General features: G+C 38.9%; 1 protein-coding gene across 3 annotated transcripts; it reads right to left on the bottom strand.

The window, feature by feature from the left end:
• Positions 1-691: 691 nt before the first annotated feature.
• On the bottom strand, positions 692-22,895 carry DMBX1 (diencephalon/mesencephalon homeobox 1). 3 transcript variants are annotated; one of them, XM_083157414.1, is made up of 5 exons: positions 22,422-22,895; positions 5,989-6,153; positions 5,541-5,735; positions 4,981-5,335; positions 692-3,458 (listed from the first exon to the last, which is right to left on the bottom strand). In XM_083157414.1, the coding sequence occupies exons 2-5, from the start codon at positions 6,139-6,141 to the stop codon at positions 3,058-3,060; spliced, it is 1,104 nt and encodes a 367-aa protein (XP_083013540.1). In that variant the 5' UTR covers positions 6,142-6,153; positions 22,422-22,895; the 3' UTR covers positions 692-3,057. The 3 variants fall into 3 exon arrangements, with proteins under 3 accessions (XP_083013540.1, XP_083013539.1, XP_083013541.1); XM_083157413.1 differs by having other exon boundaries at positions 693-3,458; positions 22,401-22,894; XM_083157415.1 differs by having other exon boundaries at positions 693-3,458; positions 5,541-5,719; positions 5,988-6,153; positions 22,401-22,893.
• Positions 22,896-24,367: the final 1,472 nt, after the last annotated feature.

The raw sequence follows: 24,367 nt of genomic DNA, 5'->3' as shown, positions 1-24,367 counted from the left end.
GCTTTCAGGGCTAGAAGGAAATTTACCATCAACCAAGGTCTCAATTGTAATGAAAAGAACACCACATTTTCTTTTAGTGTGTTCCCTTACCTCCAACTTCAAATGTGCACACTGGGAAGTTACATCTTTCACAGGTTGATAATACTATATTCCCCTTCATATACCATACAGGTTGTCCCCATTACCTGAGATGGTTGATTATTCCTCTTTTATTGAGCTCCTCCAACTTTCCATTCAAAGCTCACCTACCATGATCCATGAAGACAATATATATACAGAGGTTTGCAGTTCAGGTGAATAACCTTACCCTCAGTTTGTTATACTGTATGTACTAGAGAGGCATGCTAAAAAGAGCGATCCACAATTTTTTTTACTGGTTATTGAACTCTTCTACATTAAGAGAATTACACCAGTGTTGCTGAAGCAAAGCTGGATAATATTCTTTAGCTGCTATGTCTCCAGGCTCCTCTAGATGGCTCCACTAAATATGTTTAATCAGTGATCTCATATTTTATTATTAGATACTTTCAATGAGACTTCAAACGAACCCAAGTACTATTCAACTCAGCAGTGAGGAGTCCACTTGACCATTTCCTATAAAAAAAAATCAATGTTAAACTGCAACAAAATGTAAAGGTGTTAAAGAAGGAACATCTGAATCTTTCATCAGAAGATGCACAAATTCTTTTTATTATATTTTATAACATCAATACTTTATTTCCGATTTCCCATAAGGACAAAGCAGGAACCGTTTCCTGATCCCAATGTATTTCTGTCCACATCATTTATAAATAATACAGTACATACAATAAAACGCGATGGGACAATATCTTTACAACATGACTCAACTGTCCCAGCAATATATCCAGTAACTATGGGGAAAATGATGACAGTGGATTCCACAAACTCTTCCTGAAAATTAAAAAACCCCAGGAAATGGTCAGATGGACCTAAACAGTTGGCAGGCGTTGAGATGGTCGATGGTGTTCCAAACGGTGGTTAGTGCTTACACATGCACAAAATTCATTTCTGTTTTAGCCACTGATATGACACGCTTGCCATCGATGGTGAATACACTCACTGTCATTGGTTGCTAAATTTTAAATCTTTCATTTCCAGATTGAGCGCTTTAGTGCAATGTTATAGGACCACTTACTGAAGGAAAGCTGGGGGCGGCTGAAGCAGGGACTGGACGTTCTCTGGGAATTTTTGTCCATTTTTGGGTCATATTTTTCATATGCACAAAACTGTGTTGAGCTCGGTGCACAGAAGTGACATTTATTCCGCTATCGATGCTTGTAGAATTGTGTCTAAAACGACATAGAAAATTCACAGCTCTACATGAACCACACACTGCCCGGGGCTGTTAACGGGTTACATAAAAACTTCCTCCTCGCCCTCAATGTTTCACAGTGAAATATGAGTGTAGCTGATGAGCAGGCGAGCGACACAGAGGGTTAGTAACACATTACAGCAGCGTAACCTCTGCCACCTTCACACCACCCTGGGGCCGTCTTTGCCGGATACATTACAGCACAACCAGCCACCCGGGACCAATCCGCATGATGCTGACACCATTGCCGTACACTTCAAGGGCATTTCTAACCATTTCACCTATATACAAGTGGGATCGTTTTCTTTATGAAATAGCGTTTACATCACAAAACCTCATGTACATCTGTTCTTGACAACAAACAAAACGGCAGCTTCACTTCTAGGCTCGTGGTTAAGGTCATTTTAGAAAAAAATATTAAGCAAAGGAGGAAGAGTTTAATAAAATGAACGTTGGGCTAAGTAATCACCGAGGGGGGGCTCTGCACAAAGAAGGGCCCAGCGCCGTACATACCATTCAGCACTCAAGGTCTTAGGACTCTTAGGGATATAGGGCCTGGTACAGCTTTTTGTTAGCAAAGCCAAAAAGCACACAAATGGGCAAAACCATGTTGCACTTCAGGTGGGTCAAAAGTAACATAGGCAGAGATATTTAGATTTGAATGGGTTCCCTTTTTTCCCTGCAGGGTAAATATTGGCTGATTTTGCATGTAGCCCACAGATCTTAGACAGTTTTATTTTTACACTGCAATTTAGATTTCAGTTTGAACACACCCCACCCAAATTTAAATGTCTCTGGACATTTTACGTCTGCCCTACCTGGAAGTACAGCATAGTTTTGCCCATTTGTGTGATTTTTTGCTTTGCTAACAAATCTGTATCAAGCTCATAGTTCGATTTACAACGATTTCAATACCATACAGATAAAATCTAAATCAATGTTTTGTTTACGAGGCTAACACACATTTATTAACATTTAAAAATGTATATAAAAATCCATCTGTAAACGTAAATGTGTGTGTGTCAGCCCAGCGTTGATCGAGATCAATTTGCAATGATTTGAAATAGATAAAAATCGAAGAAAATCAGACTTTAGTAATAAAACCCTTAGTTTGTACACAGGCCCTATTTTATATTACTTAGCCCCTGTTGTACTTTACACCATCAGGTACAGCCTGGAATGGGGATTGGCCCTAATTCACTACATTACTTATTACATCTTATTACAATTTTCCCATAATTCCATGCTGTTTGTGTGGGTCATTGCGTTGGTTGTGTGTGTGTTGGGTGACGAAGTGCAATTTTCACAACAAGAACACTGGCATATTATAAGCTGTTTCCAGAAAAAGTTAACGCAGGTAAAGTCCTACATTACATGTGGGTGGACAATCTGCTGTAGTTCAATTTATGGCCACTGATGCCAAGATACATTCACTCAGCCACAGGTATATGTCTAGGGCCTTGAGGTACAATGATATGTCACTGTTTTAGTATGATTTCACGAGCTGCACTTCTCATCCAGGTGCTAATGTTGTGCGAGTCAGCTCCTGTGTGTAATTACAATCAGTGCAGGGTAGCACCACAGTGCCGCACGCAGTTCTTTGTGGTATATATAGTCCAGAAAACATTCTCCTGACACAGCTCCTCCATTTTGTTGTAGCCTCTACTTGTTGCTGAGTCTGTAGAAAAGGGTCAGGGTCTGTCGCAGCCCCTCACAGGTTACAGTCAGTTGGGTAATGTGTCTAGGCCTAAGGAGGCGGCATGCTGCTTTGCCCTGAGCCTCAAGTTCTCGATACTGGTAGTTTTGCTGTTTAAGCTTGGAAGAGCGCCTGAGGCCTGCAGCATGGGTGAGGACCAGACCTGCTGGGCATGGGACAAGGACTGGTAGTAAGACTGGCAGTGCAGAGAACTCAGTGGTGCCATACTAACGTTCATGCCCAGGTAGGGTACAGCCGGGGGGCTGCCCATATCAAAGGATGAGTAATGGACCAAGTTGTTGGTGGCCGCCATGTGCTGACGGAACTGTTCTTGAAGACGGAACAGGCTCAGGGGTGAGGAGGAGTAGGAGTGAGTTGGGGGCAGACAGTTGCTGGAAGATGGAGTCACTGTGCTGCTGACAGGGTACTCTGTAATGAAAATAAGGTTTGCTTTATTAATTACTGCTAATTATTCACAGAATATCATCAGTTAATCAATAAAAACATACAATAGGCTTTGATTCAATAAGGGGGTTATTGACGTGTTATAACACGTGTATAACACCGGGGTAAATAACACATGTATAACACTGGAGTAAATAACACATGTATAACACCGGGGTAAATAACACATGTATAACACTGGAGTAAATAACACATGTATAACACCGGGGTAAATAACACATGTATAACACTGGAGTAAATAACACATGTATAACACCGGGGTAAATAACACATGTATAACACTGGAGTAAATAACACGTGTATAACACCGGGGTAAATAACACATGTATAACACTGGAGTAAATAACACATGTATAACACTGGGGTAAATAACACATGTATAACACTGGAGTAAATAACACATGTATAACACCGGGGTAAATAACACATGTATAACACCGGGGTAAATAACACGTGTATAACACTGGGGTAAATAACACATGTACAGTATAACACCGGGGTAAATAACACATGTACAGTATAACACCGGGGTAAATAACAAATGAATAACACTGGGGTAAATAACACATGTATAACACTGGGATAAATAACACATGTATAACACTGGGGTAAATAACACATGTATAACACTGGGGTAAATAACACATGTATAACACTGTGTTGACTAGGAACAGTTAAGGCCAAATTGTAATGGAGAATGTATGAGGAGGTGAATATTTTATTGAATAGTTTCTAAAGTTCAACTTGTCTGTTATGCAATTGTGATCATTACATTGATTCTGGGGGTACATTTACTAAAGCTTATCAGAGTAAAAAGAGGGGATGTTGCCCATAGCAACCAATCAAATTATGTTTATCATTTTCCAGGATGCAACAGAGCAGCTGTTCTCAAACTGTGGGTCCTGACCCCAAAGTGGGTCCCTATCTTCTCTGCATGGGGTCGCGACTCCATGTTGCTGAACATCAGGCTGATGACTTTTCTAATCTCAGTCAGTGATTCAAGAAGTCTGAAAAATCTGTTTAATTGTCTGTTATGTTAGACTCCTCCCATCATTTTGTGCCTCCACAATGCTGCCATGTATGTGCTGTCTGCTTATTACACATGTGACGTGATGACCTTCTGCAGTAACTTGCTGGGGTCCTGTCATTATTTTTATTGTTTGATGGGGTCCCAGAGCAAAATAGTTTGAGGACCCCCTGCAATAGAGGAAGGACAGACTGAACCCGATTGGTTGCTATGGGCAACATTCCAGTTTTCACTTCACTTATCGAAAATTAACTAAATTTACCCCTAGGATTCCAAACCTTTTACTGACTATAGAAACTGGAGAAAGCAATATATATATATATATATATATATATATATATATATATATATATATGTCTAGTGTCTGTGAGTCTCTGAAACACTGCCAGATAGGAAAGGGTGAATGAAATTTGAAGTGTCAAAAAATCTCTTGTAAACACGACATGAAGCCACACTGACCTGTTTTTGGACTTGCTCTCTTGTAGTTCTGAACTTTTGTGTCTGTAAGTAAAGATTTTTCTGCTTTTGTGTCTTCTTGTGGGGTCTTTGGCTCCTCCTCTTTATCAGTATGGTCTTCTGCAGCAGACTCACCAGCAGATTGTTCTGAAAGTGTTAAGTTCAGCTCTATGCTGGAGTCACCCACAGAGTTCTGTAGTTTCTTGGACTCTTGGCTGGGGGCTGCAGGCTCTGCAGGGGTGGAGTCAGACTTTCCCTCACTGTTGCTCACTTCAGACTCTTTGTGTTTTTGAAGTTGCTCCTTCTGGAGACTCCTCTGCTTCTTGCGAAACTTGGCTCTTCTGTTCTTAAACCAAACCTGCAATGTAACGATTCAGACTTACATTTTTTCCCACAATCTGAGAAATGGGCAATATATTACTATGTGTAAACTATTTATACAGTGTGTATAATAACAACCTACTATATTTTTTGCTCTCCCTGCTGTTTAATTTTCAAATTTGTATTTGCCCAACATTGATCTCTGTATTGTGTGCTGTGATTCCCGTGGTGGGGAAACTTACCTGCACTCTAGCCTCTGGCAGGTTTGTGCACATTGCTAGCCTCTCTCTCATGACCACATCAGGGTAGTGCGTTTTCTGGAATGTCTTCTCAAGGGCCTCTAGTTGCTGAGCTGTGAACGCTGTGCGACTTCTTCTCTGTTTGCGGTGCTGGGACCCATATCGGGCTTCCAGGATGATGTCTTGAAATGTACAGCCGTTGGAAGATAAAATAGGGCAAATTTAATTATGGGTAATGACATAAAATAAAACATTTTTGTTCCATTCCGGGTACAGTAGTTGTATACCTCTAGAGGTTCTAAGTATTATACCTGGTAATAGTTTCTCCTACTACTTTAGTCATTTTAATTATAGAACCGTTATTACCTGCAGAACACTACAACCATTAAATTAATTTCTAATAATATCCAGTTCCCTCTCCCATTGATAACAACAAATAATTTTTCTTACCAGCCAATCTCTCTGCCAAGGTGAGCGCATGCACTGAGGGCCGGTAGTCAGGGGCGTGTTGCGCCTGCTGCGCTGCCTGTTGGTGTAGATTGTACATGGCGCTTAGAGAGTTCATTGCGTGTAGGGAATATCCATTCACTCCATAATGCTGCATGGTTGGGAATATCTGTGAAGACAGCTATGCATTACAAATGGACATCAGCAGAAATTGGGGATTTACATACTGACAGCTAACCTCAATTTGTCAATAACATTTTATACAGAATATTCATTTATATAAGGTCCAAAATCCCAGAATCTAAAACTCTCCATTTTATAATATTATTTTAGCTCACAGATTATTTGCGGAATATTCATATCATATAATATTATTAACATTAAATATGATGCCACATTGAAATCTTGCCTTTATAATTGCACTTAATAGTGGCAGTTCATTTATTTTTTCCAGGAAAAAAATCAGCTCTATAATGGCTCAAATGATTTGTTGTTCCTATATTGTGTTTAATTGTAATTCTTTCATATTTTAGTTTCATTTCTATATGGTTTAATTTATTGTAATTCCATTTCCTATATAATATCTTTAGTGTAAATATTACAATGTTTAGTGAAATTTATATCACCTACCTAAAGATATCTTTACCAAAATGTTAATGGTAACCACAGGATTACATTTGGGGGCACTAATTTGGTTAATAATATTTATTTTATTTGGTATAAATTAAATATAATATAATTTTAATGCATATATTTTAATTTATTCGAACATCTTTCTGGATGGATTCATTAAATGGCATGGTCCTTTAGGTTTCAATCTTACATGGGTTAAAATAATGTTATTGCTATGTGGTTTCTTTAAGTGTAACTCATATATTATTTATTTTGATTTATTTGTGGTTACCTTTATTGTAATTAATAATCTTTGCTATGAGCTTTTATGTAAAGTTATTTATTTATGATTTAATGGAAAGTATGTACTACATGATTTATTTATATGTATGTTTTATGCTAACTCACTTAATGCAATTCATATATGTTTTAATTAAAATGTTATCGTTTTTATTGAAAAAAAATAATTATGATATGGTTTAATTAATTGTATTGTCTTTATGGTACAAGTTAGTGTGTTTATGTATAGTTTACAAAATATAATCCTAACATGATGAAATATTTCCATCCAGTTTCATTTACTGCAACTCATTTATCATTTCCTTTTAATTACTATTTGCTTATAATTAATATATTTTTAATTTTAAAGTATTTAAATTACTATGTACAGGTCGAGTATCCCGTATCCGAATATCCGTTATCCGAATTATTCCGAAAACCATACATTCCAGAAAGTGAAAAAAAATTTTTTTTTTGCTAAAAACTCACTGGGGACATTTGTAACAGCATCACTGGGGACATGATATGTAACTGGCACTATATATGTGCAAGACAATGATTGTTTGGCATTCAAATTCAGTGCTGAGATAGTACACACATTTTGTTTCACGTTTTGAAACATTGTTTTTTGAACAAATAAAATATATTTGTGTGTCTTTTATGTGGTAATAAAATATATCTGTGTGTATATTATGTGTTTATACAGCATAAATGCAAGATACCTCAAAATACATCATTGAAATATTAAAATATTCTGAAATACGGAATAATCCGTTATCCAAAATTCTCCTGGTCCCGAGCATTTTGGATAAGGGATACTCAACCTGTATTTTCTTTTGAAGTAACATATATATGCATTTACTACATGGTTTAAACAGATGTATTTTCTGTATTGTCTCATTTAATGCAATTTCTACATGGTTCAAATTCCTTTAAATTCTAAATAGTTTAATTTATGTTTTTTACAATTTGGTTTAATTTAGTTTAATTTACATATTGTTGAATTTAATTTATAATGGTTCTATTTAGTGAATATCATATTTGCTTCATTTTAGTATGTTTGCTAAATAATTTTATTTAAATGAATGGTTGTCCTAACTTTATTTTTGCAAAGTGATTTAAATTCATAAAATTGTTTTATTTAATTAGTTCAATTTATGGTTTAATTTAGTGTGTATCATATATGGTTTATTAAATGTAATTCTTACATGGCTTAATGTAATTACTGTCTGGTTTACTTGGATTAATCTTCTGCATGGTTTAATTTAGAGACATGCTAATCTGCAAAAAAACAAATCTGTCCAAGTTAACCAAACTAATAAAAAATGAGATGTTTGTATATTCAATATGTCCTCAAGGAGAAAGATACGAGCAGGAATAACATAATGAAGTCAGAGCTGTGAAGAGTCTACAAATTATTATATCTTAGCGGTGATTTCCCTGTGATTTCGTCTGTGTCACTGATCTGTATTCAACAAACTATTAAACCATATTAAAAGAAATGCTATTTTTACAGTTTTCTATAAATTTTTCTTAAATGTGACTGACAGATGTGATGACAAATCCGACACGCTGGGGGATCTGAAACCCTAATAAGTCACTGACAGGTAAGATTATGTCTGTACCGGTTCTACAGGAAAAGAAAGTTCAGACAAACGGCATATTCAAGATTGGGAGAACTGTGGTAAAATGAAGCATATTATGTGACATTATAATTATCAGCTATACCAGGAGAGACTAGATTTTTATCTGACACACAATTGGCTTTAGAAAATTGTGAAACTTTCCATTTTAGTACATTTCTAATTAATTAAAAAAAAATTTAAGTGATGGGAAATTTTACTCTTTTCCTATCCTACATTTCACGTAATTATATACCATTATCACATCAAGAGTAGGAAAAGTAAATGTGCAAAGTCTGAAAGTGTTAAAATAGAATGTCTGTGTAAAAACTACAATAAAAATTAATAAATATATAGCCATAGAAATTTCCCATGTGAAGCACTATTACATCTGTTATTTCATAAAATCTGAGTCTTCTTATCCAGCTGTCCAATTGTGCTTACTATGGATAAAGCTGTCTTCATATTCCATTAGGCAGGTGATAATCTGATCCTGGCAATTGCCTGTATATTATAGATTGCCTTTGTTGGCGTGTATGTTGTATATCTAGCCGGAAGGAACGTGGTAATGATCACTAGGAAATCCACCCAACACTGAAAACTGGAATTAATTCAACTAAAGAAGACCAGTATGTCGACAATCAGTCCCTATAATATTTTATGTTTTGCAGAGTACATAAGGGACATCAATATTGGTATAAATTACTGATAATGATTCTCAGTGATGTCACCACTTTATAATGAGTCCTGGTGATGTCAAATATTTAATATTCAGTACTTACAGTGTACAAATAAAAAAAGAAAAAATATAATTTATATTTATATATATATATATATATATATATATGTATGCATATATATATATAGTGTACTAATCATATAAAGATTCTGCTGTTTCATTTAGGTCCTCGCAGCTTACAGTTGATTTATTCGCATGAATCACTCCATGAATAATTGATGTTTAACAAGATTAATTCTAGCAAATTTCATTAAGCAAACCAGTTTAGCCAGCTTGGTATGTGACTATGTGGATATACATTATACAGAAATTAACACATATCTTCATATTTCCCCTTACAGATATAGCAGCGCTCTGACTCTGACTTATTGAACCTTTGTAACTTTATTGAAAATGAAACCGTGAATGTGGATGTCCTCCCTTTATATTCATAAACATCAAAATGCATATCACAAGACATTTTTAAAAATGATCAAAACTATAAACCTTAAATGTAACCATTAAACACATGTTTGTTACCTAGAAGACTATAAGCCACTCATTCAGACTCTACCCTGTCTCAGAGCCATGCACACTAGAGCAATTTTGCATAATATATATTAAGTCTATTTTAATCTAGTTTTTAGCATGTGTATTTAATTAGTAATATATTTACTCTTTGATAGCTAATATTGAATTTATTATGTGAATCCGTATGGAACTGCAATATTAAATATTAAATAAATGAGAGTGCGGTATATAATAGCTAAAACATTATGGATTGCCAGAAGTAAACTATTTTCTGTGATGTCATTTGAAAACCACTAGGACTGTGCACACGTACAGCAATTTCCAGGTGTTAGGACTACAGAAACTACATCATTATACTAAAGGCACATTCTAAAATACTGCTTTGGTTTTCATTATTTGCATTTAACCACTAGAGTGAGAGGAGATTGGCTTTTCTATATGTCACTATAGTAAATGCGTTACTATCGTAAATGTGAGTGTTTTACTACATTACTATCGTAAATGTGAGTGTCTTTACTACATTACTATCGTAAATGTGAGTGTCCTTATTATGTTACTATAGTAGATGTGAGTGTCTTTACTACATTACTATCGTAAATGTGAGTGTCCTTATTATGTTACTATAGTAGATGTGAGTGTCTTTACTACATTACTATCGTAAATGTGAGTGTCTTTATGTTACTATCGTAAATGTGGGTGTCTTTATTACGTTACTATAGTAAATGGGAGTGTCTATATTACATGCTACTGCCATAAATGTGAGTCTTTATTCTGTTACTATGATAAATGTGAGTTTCCTTATTACATTACTATAGTAAATGTGAGTGTCCTTATTACGTTACAATAGTAAATGTGAGTGTCCTTATTACGTTACTATAGTAAATGTGAGTGTCCTTATTACGTTACTATAGTAAATGTGAGTGTCCTTATTACGTTACTATCATAAATGTGAGTGTCTTTATTATGTTACTATCATAAATGTGAGTTCTTTATTACGGTACTATAGTTAATGTGAGTGTCTTTAGTACATTACTATAGTAAATTTGAGTCTTTATTACATTACTTTAGAACATTTGAGTCTTTATTACATTACTATAGTAAATGTGAGTCTTTATTACATTACTATAGTATTACATGATTAAAAGTCCGGTCTTTCTGATGTATGACCACCTAAGATTCCTCTCGCTGATGAGTGATGACCATACAGCCAGGGGATATAATTACTAATGTGTGGGTATATACAAGAGAGACATTGCCAACCACCACCAACAACCAGCACACTGCACATTCTCCGCACCCTCAGCAACCACCAGCTCATCTGCGGCCACATCCTTCATACCCCCCTCACCCTACATACAATCTGCACCCTCTTTTATTCTCAGTACAATAAATGATTTAAAGAAAGCCCATATTCATTAAAAAGGCAACCACCAGGGTTCTCCCGTCAGAGCATGAAACCCCTCCCCCACAGATGGCGCCACTTTAATGTGCAAACAACACCTACATCCTGCAGGGACCGATGGATGACATCACAAAACTTTATTTGCACTGTGGACATGAAGATTTGTTCCTTCATAAATGACCTTTATTGTGTAGAACGTTGTATTTGGTTCAGCTGAAGGGAAGGTTTTGCCCCAGGCAAGATGGGCAATTCACTATAAGGCGTTCCTTTCTGTTCACACTAGCAGTGACCGGTGGAAATTACGCATCTACAAAAGTAACTTAATATTGCTTATTTCATCACACTTCATTTCTCTTAAAGCAATGAGTTAAACTTTGCTATTTCATTCGCAGTTCCTTCTCTGCCAAGGGAGATTAATGTGGGAAATCTTGGCTAGAAGAGCAAGTTTAGACAAATTCATTGTTAAACACTTGTTAAATGTGTGTCTGTTCTTTGCGGTACGCTATAAACCGTACATGTCTGTGCAGTGTGTCCGCTTTATTTATACGGTTACAGTCATCAAGCACTAGCACTGATTTTACCACATCAGACTTGTGTTAAGGTCCATACACACTGAGCATTTTTCGCCCATTTCAGCAATTTCTCCTGAGGTGGACGGCTTTCCATAGCGGAACGCTATGGAAAGCCGTCTACTCCCTCGCTCATCTACTGGTAATACCAGCAGATGAGTGGTGGCGGGCCGGCGATGATGCGGGAGCGCGCATCACCGCTCACCGCTGCCCCATACACACAGGGCAGCTTTCAAGCTGAGAGCAGCTCAAATGAGTATACTGAGCAGCTTTCAGCTGAAATTCGCCTGGTGTGTATGGGCCTTGCGACAATGATGGAGCCACAAATTGCCTCTTACCTGCAGTATAAATACAAGTCATGGATTAGACCTCTGAATTGGGATGGTCGTGGGGTGTTAAGTTATTACACGAACCACACATTAGGAGAATGGGGCACATGCACCGCACAGGATAGTGCATAGCACCCCTAGTGGTGCTATTTAGTCATAGCAATAAAAAATTCACTTCATTACAATTTATCATCCTCATTTTTAGACAGCTGGCAAAGATCCCAAGGTCATCCGCTGTCCATAATTCACTTCTCCCATTTGCTCTGGCCTGGAAGTAACAAAGCAACACATATAGGTGCCTATGTACTAATCCTTGGAGAAAGATAAGGTGAATGGAGATAAACTACCAACCAACCAGCTAGTAACTGCCATTCTGCCTGTAACATGACACTGCGGAGCTGATTGGCTATTACTTTATTTCCATCGACTTTATCTCTCTCCAAGACTTAATACATAGATCCCTTTGTGTCATCATTTATAAATCGCTTGGTAACGTAACCCCAATGTTTATTCCTAACCTACGTGCACTGCCCAATGCACAGGATTATACTTGAGCATAGGAAAGGACCTTGGATGCTCCTCTTATGTAGGGAGACTTAATACAATGTAACACAACTCCTGAGAATGAACATTGTGTTATTGTAACAGCTAATGCAGCTTTACCACCCCTTATGTCCCCATCCACCTGTGGCTGGGGGGATCCATTGTTGGACCACACACAATAACTGAACACAATGCAGCGGATAAGAAAACATTATGAGGCCTTTGTCCAAATCTCTCAACATGAAACTTAATAGTGTTTATCACGCTAATGTTATTATATCTCAATGAGAAAGAGGCTTGGATTTGGCTAAACCCCTATCCTTATGAAGTGCCCTGTTATGCAGGTTGTCACTACTGAAAAGGAAGTAGGTGTAAGGAGGTGCGTATGGAGTAAATATACCGACCCACTGTATTAGCCGTACCCCAGGACTCCCAACAGGACCTTTCACAGGATCGAGCGATTACTCTGTTCCCTAGGTAATTGATAAGAAAGGTGTTCCATCACAGGTGAGGGCAATTATAAATCAAAAGGGAAGTCCAGGAACCGAACAATTTGTCCCTCCAGAAGTGGATCATGTTAGGAACCTGCATATTAAATTACTGATCCCTCAAGAGACCCGCAGAGCATTTCTCTGTTCTATCTACCCCAGAAGTGGCCAAACCAGTCTTTGGGCCAGATGTACTAAGCTTGAAAAGTGATAAAATGGAGAGTGATAAACCGCCAGCCAATCAGCAACTACCCGTGTTTGAAAAATTACAGGTAGGAGCTGACTGGCTGGTGGTTTATCACGCTCCATTTTATCACTTTTCAAGCTTAGTGCATCTGGTCCAGTGAGAGCTACCAGCAGTTCATGTTTTCCAGGCCACCTGTGGATCTGTAGAATGTGTCGTTAGCAATGAATGCAGCACATGTTTGCAAATGTGAGTTAGTAAAGACCATACCTCCTAACTGTCCTGAATCTCACAGGGCAGTCCTGTTTTCTTTTTTCGGTAGAGTCCCACTTACCGTGGTGGTTTTGGGGGGCAGTTGGGAGACCCAACTGTCGCTGACTGCTCCGCAAAGATTAGGTGCTGTGCGAATGTGCACAACACCTAATCACTGAGACAAAGTGACTGGATGTATGTCCAGCAGATCTCAGAGCACTGGCCATGTCCCCATAGTGACGAAAAACGAGGGCAAGGATTATGATCGCAGCATGGAGTCCCAATATCGGGATTTAAAAATTTGGGAGGTATAGCAATGACTACACCTGTGCACCGGCTAGGTGGTCTGGAAAACGTGAACTGTCAGAGGATCTTGAGGACCGGTTTGGCTAGCCCAAATCTACCCCATCACAGATACATTCTGATATATTCTGTAAACAATTACAGGCAGACTTCTCTTGTGGAGACCTGCAGAACCCGGCACAGCACGAGGAGAGCCAGCTCTAGGGGATGATCTCATCTCCAAGGCACGGGGCTACTCATATCTCCAGTGATGTCGCTGACCGAGTTGTGCCACCACTCTGAAAAGGGTCTCAGCCAGGTCACACCCAGGTTCGACCTACTTGCGATCTTTCATTTTATTGTAAAAGGGGCATAAGATTGCTGACCTCTCCATAGATCTGCTGCACATTACACTCGGTTTGGGCTTTGATTAATTCATCATGATATATTATGGTAGCCAAATCCACACACCTATATGTGGTGCAAAGAGGAATTATGGATGTGACTGGTCTCCAAGTGCTTTGGCCATAGCTGAGAATCGAACCACCGCCAAAGTGTCTATATTTGGACATGTGAACTGTAGGACCTTATAATGAAATATTAAGGCTATGTTGAGGTTCTAAGTCCAGAATTATTTCAGCAGTGATCATACAAGGTGGGTATACTCAATGCTGCTTATCCTCATCAGCTGCGTCTCTGAAGAAAAGCTTCTGGGGAATCAGATGTTTGAGATCCCAAGGACTGTGTGGTCTTGGCAGCTGCTCCCACCGAACCTGTGTTAAACTCCTTAGAGCTCCGAATGAAATGGTTTCAATTCAGTGGTTTAATAAGAGTTTTATTTTCCCATTTACTTGTGATCAGGATGCGGGAGGGGGGGAGCGGCCTTTGGGAAGCCCAGAGATGATTTCCAGACACAAAAAAAACTGTTATCCATTAACATCCAATTATCACTTGGGCCATGCCATTAATTATAAATCAGGGCCCTAATTGGGATAATTAGCTTTCTCTCAGCTAATGCAGCGTGACTGATGCGTTTTGAGAGGGTTTAATCACTTCATTTGTTAGGTGGCAGGGGAACAAATGCAGAATATACTGTAATTTCATTGCCCCGCTCACCAGAATTAAAAGCTCTTTAAGTCACTAATACGTGTTTGCAAATGGCTCTCAACAGTAAATCAATTACTAGCATAATAGCAAGTGGGCAATATTCATTTTAGTGAACTCATGGGAGATTATATCAATCTCTGAGACCATATAGAGAGTCGATGCGGAGATGAATGCTGCTTTCCAGTAGTGTGGCCCTCGGCGGCTGGGGCCACTGTGCAGCATGGATGGTTTCAAGCACTTTATTTTCTTTGTAACACTTGCTGACACCTGACACAGAAATAAAAGGTGATAACCCAATATATCTGCACTCAAACAGAGAACTGTAACTTAAACAGATAGATAGATAGGATAGATAGATAGATAGATAGATAGATAGATAGATAGATAGATAGATAGATAGATAGATTAACAATAACAATCCATATTGCAACAGATATTTTTATTCTGCAATAAAATACTCCCGCTATGTACTAAAGTTAGCGCACAACAACATTGGTAGCAATAACCTCTATCCCTGCACGTTACTACTGCTGCATTTGGGAGGAGTCTTTCCCTGCGTATGCGCAGAGTCTCAGCTTCCGCTGCCAGATAGAGACTACAGGGGAGGGAGCAGAAGATCCCTCTCCTGTAGAAGATCGTTCTCCTGCTAGTAAGCCTGCAGGGGTTTAAAGGTGTTTATGCTAACTTAAACTAACAGGGCCACACTCCCATGGTACATAGGAGCCAGATTGTAGTCCTTAATGGTTATTGCTAACTGCAAAGCTAGTTGGCCTCCTGCAGGAGATTTCCATGACATCTGCATTTAGGCTTTAAGTACATAGCAACAATTCATAAAATTATGCAGAAATGGCATTTTCTACATTTCTACATCATTTTATGAAGAACAGAAAAAAACATTGACAGATAGATAGACAGATAGACAGACAGACAGACAGACAGACAGATAGATAGGAGGCATAGAAAATAGTATTTATATAGTGCTTTTCTCCATGCAGATCTTATATTTTTCCAGGACAAATATAAGACAGTTAGATAGATATCTATCTATCTATCTATGCCATACTTGCCGACTTTTAAAATATCCTCTCCGGGAGAAGCCCAGAGAGGACAGCCAGATCAAAGCCCAACCCCAATCCATGGAAATGCCGTGATTTGCGGGTCCTTTAGTCCCACCCCTTGCCGCGGACCCGCGGCATGGAAGGGGGGTGCAGGGGCTGCCTGGCAAATGCGGGAGGATTGCCGACCTTCCCGGGGGGCCGGGAGGGGCACCCAATTTTCAAGCCTGATCTATGCTACTATACTATGATGGGTGATACATAATGGAAGTTACTGTCTGTGTTTCTGTTGCTGCCTGAGTTGGGGGAACACTATCAGTCAGCCAGAGAGTAGAACAATAAGATATATATATATATATATATATATACAGTATATAATTCTATCAGATGAGTGCTGCGTCTGGACAGTCGCAGTGTACTATTGCAGTGTGTAGGGTTATAGCCGGGTGTAATGTATAGAGCGCTTCTTATGAGTAAACAATGCTTGCACTCAGCGTGCCAGGGAATAATCTGCTTAGCAGCCGTGCTCTCACACTCTTCCTTGTATTGTCTAATAATCCATTAATGAGGTTTGCACAGGGGGTGGCCGGCTGTAGGACATGATTAGATATGTATTACTGTCATTCACATGGGAAACTTGGCTGCCCAACCAACTGGGAACGGAGAGCTATTTACACCCGGGGGGTTCAGAATAACTCCTTCCTTACCACACCCGCCCCAGCGGCATATAAAGTATCATCAGTAAGTACTGAGCTCTGAGTGGGTCCTATCCTCATATCAGATACATGTACTATAGCAATGAGGTTGTTACATGGACAGCAGGATGATTCATACTCTGTCAGCTGTGTCCATAAAGCAGATTCAATACAGAACTTTTGCAGCAGCCAGTCACGCTTTATGGCACTGACTCCTCCCCCCACTCCACCCACCACTGCCATAGTGGTTAGAAATAACTGGAGAGACACAACATCAATGTGCCTTACTCTATATCTATGGTTACACTACCTTCAATACATAATGAGGACGAACGTGTCCTGTTGGAATGATTGAGGTCCATTTTTAAATCTTACATCCCAGTAGCGCACGCAGGGGGGGTTTCTGAGTACCCAGAAACCCCCCCAGGAGTCTAAGGGCCTTAGGCTGAAAGCTGAGGGTCCCCTCTTTCCATGGGTACAAGAATTTTAAAAATCGGCCCTAGGGAACCGGAGATATCGGACTTCAAAGCAGTGGTCCCCATCCAAGCCTGTTAATTGCTCTACCCAGTCAGATATTTCAGGTTCTGTCTGACCAAGAGTTTTTCTGACGGAATATTCCAAAATCTGGGACTCTCCCCCTTTGATGGACCCTAGTAGCTTGTCTCTACTGTGCCCAGAACCAGAGATATCAGCCTTCCAGCAGCTGGTTACTGCTCCAGCTCCACACACCTGGTATGTAGTTTTATATACTCGTGGGCAGATTGCTCTGCCTCCTGAACTCTGATCCCCTAGTCCCCAATACCATTTGGTAGGTGGGATTCTCTAGTTTTTAATTCCATTAGCATCTAAGAAATCTATTTCTGGGAACTGGAGATATCTGCAGTCAAGCAAGCTGTCCTCCCACCAGAAAATTATGAATAATAAGCCCACTCCACTATACACCCCTCCTCTGCATATTAAACATCCTCTACCACCCTGGAAGTTATGTATCAGGACCCGTTCATTCAGCCGAATGCCCCCTTCTCCCACCTCATCTCCCACCATCTGTGCAGTAAAGGGGTAATTAGTGGAAATTACTGGTCCAGGCCCTACGTGCTGAGTGGTTGATACACTACCCCCTACCACCCGGGGGACATCAAAGCTTCCCCCACCCCTACAGCTGGAGGATCGGTAGGTGCCCCAATACATTGCTATGCCCAGGGGTCTACACTGCTGTTGACACCCATGTATGTATGTATGTATGTATGTATGTATATTATTATTATTATTTATATACATTTGGTCTATCTATAATACTTTAACTGACCCGGCATATACTGGGTCACCTAAATGTCTATCTCCGTGCTTTGCTCCGCCCCTCTGGAAACCCCCTTCTGAAAATCCTGCGTTTGCCACTGCATCCCCCTGTTTTGGTTTACATTACATGTACAAGATTCAGGGGTGTAATTACTAAGCCTTGGGGCCAGATGTGTCAAGCTTCAAAAAGTGATAAAGTGGAGAGTGATAAACAACCAGCCAATCACCTGTCATTTTTCAAACATAGCCTGTGACATGGCAGGTAGGAGCTGATTGGCTGGCTGTTTATTACTCTCCATTGTATCACTTTTTGAAGCTTGACACATCTGGCCCTAAGTACCAGCCAATCAGCTCCTAACTGCCATGTTATAGGCTGTGTTTGAAAAATGACAGGAACTGGTTGGTTGGTACTTTATCTTTCTTCACTTTATCTCTCCCCAAGGCTTAGTAAATAACCCAATGTCTATGTCTTTTGCGTTTTTCCTATACAAACTCTTATTAATGTGACATCAACTTTGAGCATCTACAGCTAGGTCCAGCCTCAGCTATCGCGGCTGCACCCTTAGGGGTACATTTAATAAAGCTTATATAACCAGATGGTGTTGCCCATAGCAACCAATGAGATTCTTTCTATAATTTCTCTATTGCATCCTAGAAAATGATAGACAGACTCTGATTGGTTGCTATGGGCAACATCATCTCATTTCCTTTTTAGAAGCGTCAGTAAATTTAACCTTCAGTCACTCATGTGTATGCACCATAGGCCCAATTCAGACCTGATGCCTGCGTGTTTTCAGAGCCCAGCAAGCAAGTTAGCGCAGCCCTGCCAAATGCAGCTCCCCCCCCCCCCACGCGTGCGCCTTCTGAGTCTGTGTACATGGTTATGAAAGGATGTCTATGCTTACACATCCGTTCGCTAGCTCTCGCACAGAGGAGAAATCCCTCGATGGTTACTTACCATCGAAGGATTTCTTCTCCTCTGCTTGGTGCTCGCAGCCACCGCGTGACCCAGGGGTCATGTGGTGGCTGCTTGTATCTTAGCAGAATCAGAGTGGGCGCTGCCCCATGTGCCCATGATGAGCAGGGCGCCTGTGTTCGCTGGATCCCAACCAGCATTTCTATGGACACGACCACCTATGGGACACTTCAGCACCCACTTATCACCCCCACATTTCTGTAAATAGCCGCAATCGCAGATAAGATGGAGCTGGACATATCTACATCATGTACTCAATCAGAGGTACCGTGACAATATTTTGTACAAAGCCAATCTAACCTTATAACTTGTGCGTTCCTGTTATAGCGTCACCCAGAGGAATCTACATGTACTGCGCTGTGAACCACTTGTCGCGCCTTATAAATAAAATTTAATAATAATAATAATAATTTATTCGCCAAGTCACAAAATCACCAAAACCACTGTAGCAGGAATCTAGGAGAAAACAAGTACTATACATTACCCTGTATATATACTATATACAGGGTAATGTTGCAGCTGAGTCTGACAGAGAGAATACACATACTGTACAGTGCTCTTTATTTATTTGTTTATTTGTTTATTGAGTTAGTTACAATTTATTATATAGCGCAGCATATTCCGTTGCGCTTTACAGTTGGAAACAACAGCGATTACACAAACTGGGTAGAAACAAACCATGGAGGTAGGAGGGCCCTGCTCGCAAGCTTACAACACACAAATCATGATACAATGATCTGTATGATCTGTATATAGATAGTGAAATAGATATCAGAAATCATCAGCTAACACATATAGGGGTCAATTCAGTTAGCGTCAGGTGGGGCAAAGTGGTGTTGTAAGTGTGCCGTGTGGTGGACTTTCAGGGAGCCACAAGCCATCTTGATGATAATTATTAATCTATAATATACATTTAGATCCATTAGAGAACACATATACAGTGTCCTGTATTTAATACACAGCTGATTCCAGCAGAGAACACATATACAGTGTCCTGTATTTAATACACAGCTGATTCCAGCAGAGAATACGTATACAGTGTCCTGTAAATAATACAAAGCTGATTCCAGCAGAGAACACGTATACAGTGTCCTGTATATAATACACAGCTGATTCCAGCAGAGAATACGTATACAGTGTCCTGTATAAAATACACAGCGGATTCCAGCAGAGAACACGTATACAGTGTCCTGTAAATAATACAAAGCTGATTCCAGCAGAGAACACGTATACAGTGTCCTGTATATAATACACAGCTGATTCCAGCAGACAACACACATATACAGTGTCCTGTATATAATACACAGCTGATTCCAGCAGACAACACACATATACAGTATCCTAATTATACAACTGAATCCAGCAGGGACCATGTATACAGTATCCTATGTATAATATATAGATCTATCAGAGATTATACCTAACGTATCCTGTATACTGTACAATATACAGCTGAATCCAGCGGATAGCACATATACACAGTGTCCTGTACATAATACACAAATAAATCTAGCAGATAACGCGTAAACGGTATACAAACATAGATATATGGATAACATGATGTGCAATGAATTATATAAATGTCAATTATTCATTGTGGGTGAATTTCCGCCACGTCATTATGTTCTGAGTAAGTGATAGAAACCTAGAAATTGTCTTTCCAGTTTATGTTAGGATTTCATTTTAATTTTTGGGGGATTCTTTTCTTAATATTTCTTTCCAAGTCTTAATTATGATTTGATAATTTGTATTTTTCTCTATGTCCCCATCTCAACTGCTAAGAACCTCTTCTAAGGATATATAACTCTATTCCATTTGTTACCTCTTAGTCTCTATCGAAATCGCTGCGTTCCCATGTTATGGAAAATGTAAAGTTCCGGTCTACCAGCCTGCCCTGAGCAATTGTGTTCTGCACCCTGTGCTGCATTAATAACCCCTGCTTGGATGTTCTCTAGGTTATTAATGTATTTTTGGAGACAGAGATCCCAGAACTGTATGTGGAACTCTGGATGGGATCACCCTGATACTAATACATCTTCCTATACAACCAACCATGCTACTACCTATTCTCACAGTGGACCACACTGACCATCAGACCACCTGGCTCCCTTCCTCTTGTTACTCTCATCTACTTACTGATGTTTGCCCCCCACCCAATCTTTATTTGCCATTTTAATGTATATAAGATTCCAAAATATAAGTGATGTCCCCCACTCTCCCCAGCCTGTACACATTGAGCAGACATATACCAGTGCAACTATTAAAAGTATTAATATTGGTAACATTATCTCCTTTGGTGTAATGGGGGGGGCTGTTAGATTTTAGGGTGCTTGAATGCTCCCATGTTAACCCCTTCAGTGCCACTCATTAATACAGTTAGCCTTCTGTTCCCTAAGCTGTTAACCATGTCCCGGGGCACTGACATGTTTGTGATGCTGGGACCTCCTGATCCCCATTCTGGGCTGCATTTAATAGAGGTGAAATGAGTTTAACAGCACACTGGGGTGTTAATTCATCATCCCACAAGTCTCCAGAGTGCAGGATCAGAGCCCTCACTGCCAAATGTACCTATCGCTGGCTGCATAACGGAAATATCATTTCTAGGTAGCTTCTCTAACAGACAGTAGTAAGGTTAGCAAACAGTAGTAAGGCTGTGTGTTCACTGGCAAATCCCTTGTGTTCTTCTAGTTAAGAAACAATCTGCAATAACTCAGCGATAACTCTGCCCTGGGTGATACATTATAGTCCATGTGTTCTATATGTCGCTGTGTCTTATTAACTCTCCATTATGGAGATGAAATAGCCGCTTTGTTTGCAGAGAAAATCTGCCCTGGGGCTAAGAGAGAATTTATAATGACAAAAGAATATTAATCAGGACATGGGATGGGGGGGGGGGGGTGCAGCAGGGTAAACCTGTCCGCAGCATTAGGGGTTAAACATCTGTTAGAAATATTCTATCCTCAGTAACTGAGAACAACAACTTGTCAAAAAAACTTTCCAAAAAGTCCAAAATTTCAACTTTCCAAACTCTAAATATTTGTTTTTGTTTTTTAAATCACAAATTCACAATAAAACAATGTAGCAAAATTATTATTATTATTATTATTATTATTATTATTATTATTATTATTATTATACAACTAGCAGCATTATTGTTCAATATTATTATTATTATTATTATTATTATTATTATTATTATTATCAGGTTCATATATTCCAAATATCATTATAGTGTATCTTATACTATTGCTATATCTATCTATATATACACATTTATAATATTTATAGGCTACCAAAAAAGCTTAAAATCAATAATTCACTTCCAATAACAACCACAGGATAGATAGATAGATAGATAGATAGATAGATAGATAGATAGATAGATAGATAGATAGTCACACCACACACATAAATACACACACATACTGCACAGACCAGCACCACAGGAACCACACTCAGGCACTCCGGGCACTCACCTCTGTGACTGGGGTACGTACAAGGTCCTCTGTGCAGAGAGCTGACTCTTTACTCCATCCAGTGTAAGTTGTCCCAGGTACTGTCAGGCTGCCATGAACTAGGGGCAGGACTCAGCAAGGACTTTTAACACAGGCTGCGCCCCTCTCACTGGCCCTCCCAGCTGTCAATCACTGCAGTCATATATTTTAACTTGTTACCAGTCATTTACTGAAGTCCAGCCAAGTGTGGAGCTGTAATTACATCATAGGCAATGGAGAAGGTGCTAGGAGTGGGGGGACAGGGGGGGGCATATATTTATCTACAAGTGACCTGACTTTCCCGCAAACATTACAGAATATGGCATTGATGTTGTTATTATTTATTAATATTATATTGTGTTATTATTATATTGTTATTATATTATTATTATTAGTGTTGTTAGAAGTACAATGCGTATCCCGATGGCATGGAGCAGTGAGTGTAAGCTCTGCGGCTCAGTGTGAGCAGTGGTGGCAGGGTACAGGGATTTATTCAGGCTGGGGACACAAGACGCCAGTTCAGGCTCAAACACCCCGTCTTAAAGTGACTGCCTCTAAGAGGATTAAATCAATAATGCCCTTCTCTTCTTCAAGGGGTTTTTTTTAAGAAAAGATTTCTTCTCCTGGAGCAAAACCGTTTAGGCAGGAATTAAGGACATGAGAAAAGTACCTTTTAATTTAATCCTGAATATCTGGCTATGAATTGTGACAATGAAAACTTGGGAAATCTCAAACGGGTTTATTTCAGGGTAGTTTCATTTAAAAGAAGAATCTCACGGGGAGCAAATCGCTTTACAGGCACCGCAAAGTACCCCCCCCCCCCCCCCCCCCCACACACACACACACACACACTGGGGAAACTGCCCCCCCACCACCCTCCTGCCCCATAACCTGTTTTATATATATCCCGACACTGATATAATAAGGTGTCACAAAGTTTCCAAACATTTGACTAAGTAAACTTTCTGTCCAACACACTAGGGGCAAATATAAATATAGTGATCTACAGGGGGGTACAGGTCCCCTCATACAGCGGTAATCACCCCCATACATTATATATCATTCCTGCTCTTTATTAAGTCTATAGGAAATTATCGCAAATAAATATATATAACAGTGGGTATAAATAAATAAATATATATATATATATTACTGTGAGCTCTCATCTATTATTGTGTATGTACAACACTGTACTCCCTATTATATCGGCCCACTACACACGTTACTAGCAGCATACAATACAGTGTATCCTGGCATACTGCGTGTAATTCTCTGTATATTTGTTATTGATACGGTTCTGTGATATTGTGATGTAATATATTTATGTTACGTTGTATTGTTTATTACCGCCCAGTATTTTGATTTATTGAATCATTTTGTATTTTATTATTACATCGTGCTGTCTATGACTGTTATATTACTGTATGATAGTGTTTACTATGATCTATTATTGTGAATAACGGTGAATACTGTATCTTACCAATTCTTCTGTTAATAGGTGTATTTCAATGTACTGAGCACAAAACTCGTTATGATTTTATTGTATTGCTATTTATTATGATTTGAAATGAGTTTTTGATATATATATAATGTGTTTATTGTTACTGTAAATTAGTATTATTGAATTACTATATACTATAGGTTTGTGCTATGTATTGCACTGTATATCGCTGTTCTTTTATATATTTTAGCTGAATAAAAGGCTATGCGTTGTATTATATATCACTGTATATACTATGTATTTTAAATTCATATGCATTATTACTGTTTATTACTATGTATTTAAAGTAAGTGTGCAATAAATAATGTGTATGAATATATTTGATTAAGTTTTACTGTGTATTACATTGTTTTGTAGTTGTATATTCCTGTGTATTTTATTTTGTACTTTATTTTACAGCGTCTAATTATATATTGATTCAGGATTGTACTATGTATTTTCATTTTAC

Source organism: Crinia signifera, chromosome 8 (assembly GCF_055691185.1).
Source record: "Crinia signifera chromosome 8, ASM5569118v1, whole genome shotgun sequence".
Classification (NCBI taxonomy): Eukaryota; Metazoa; Chordata; class Amphibia; order Anura; family Myobatrachidae; genus Crinia; species Crinia signifera.
The sequence above is the reverse complement of the archived record's forward strand: the minus strand, read 5'-3'. Positions and strand labels throughout refer to the sequence as shown.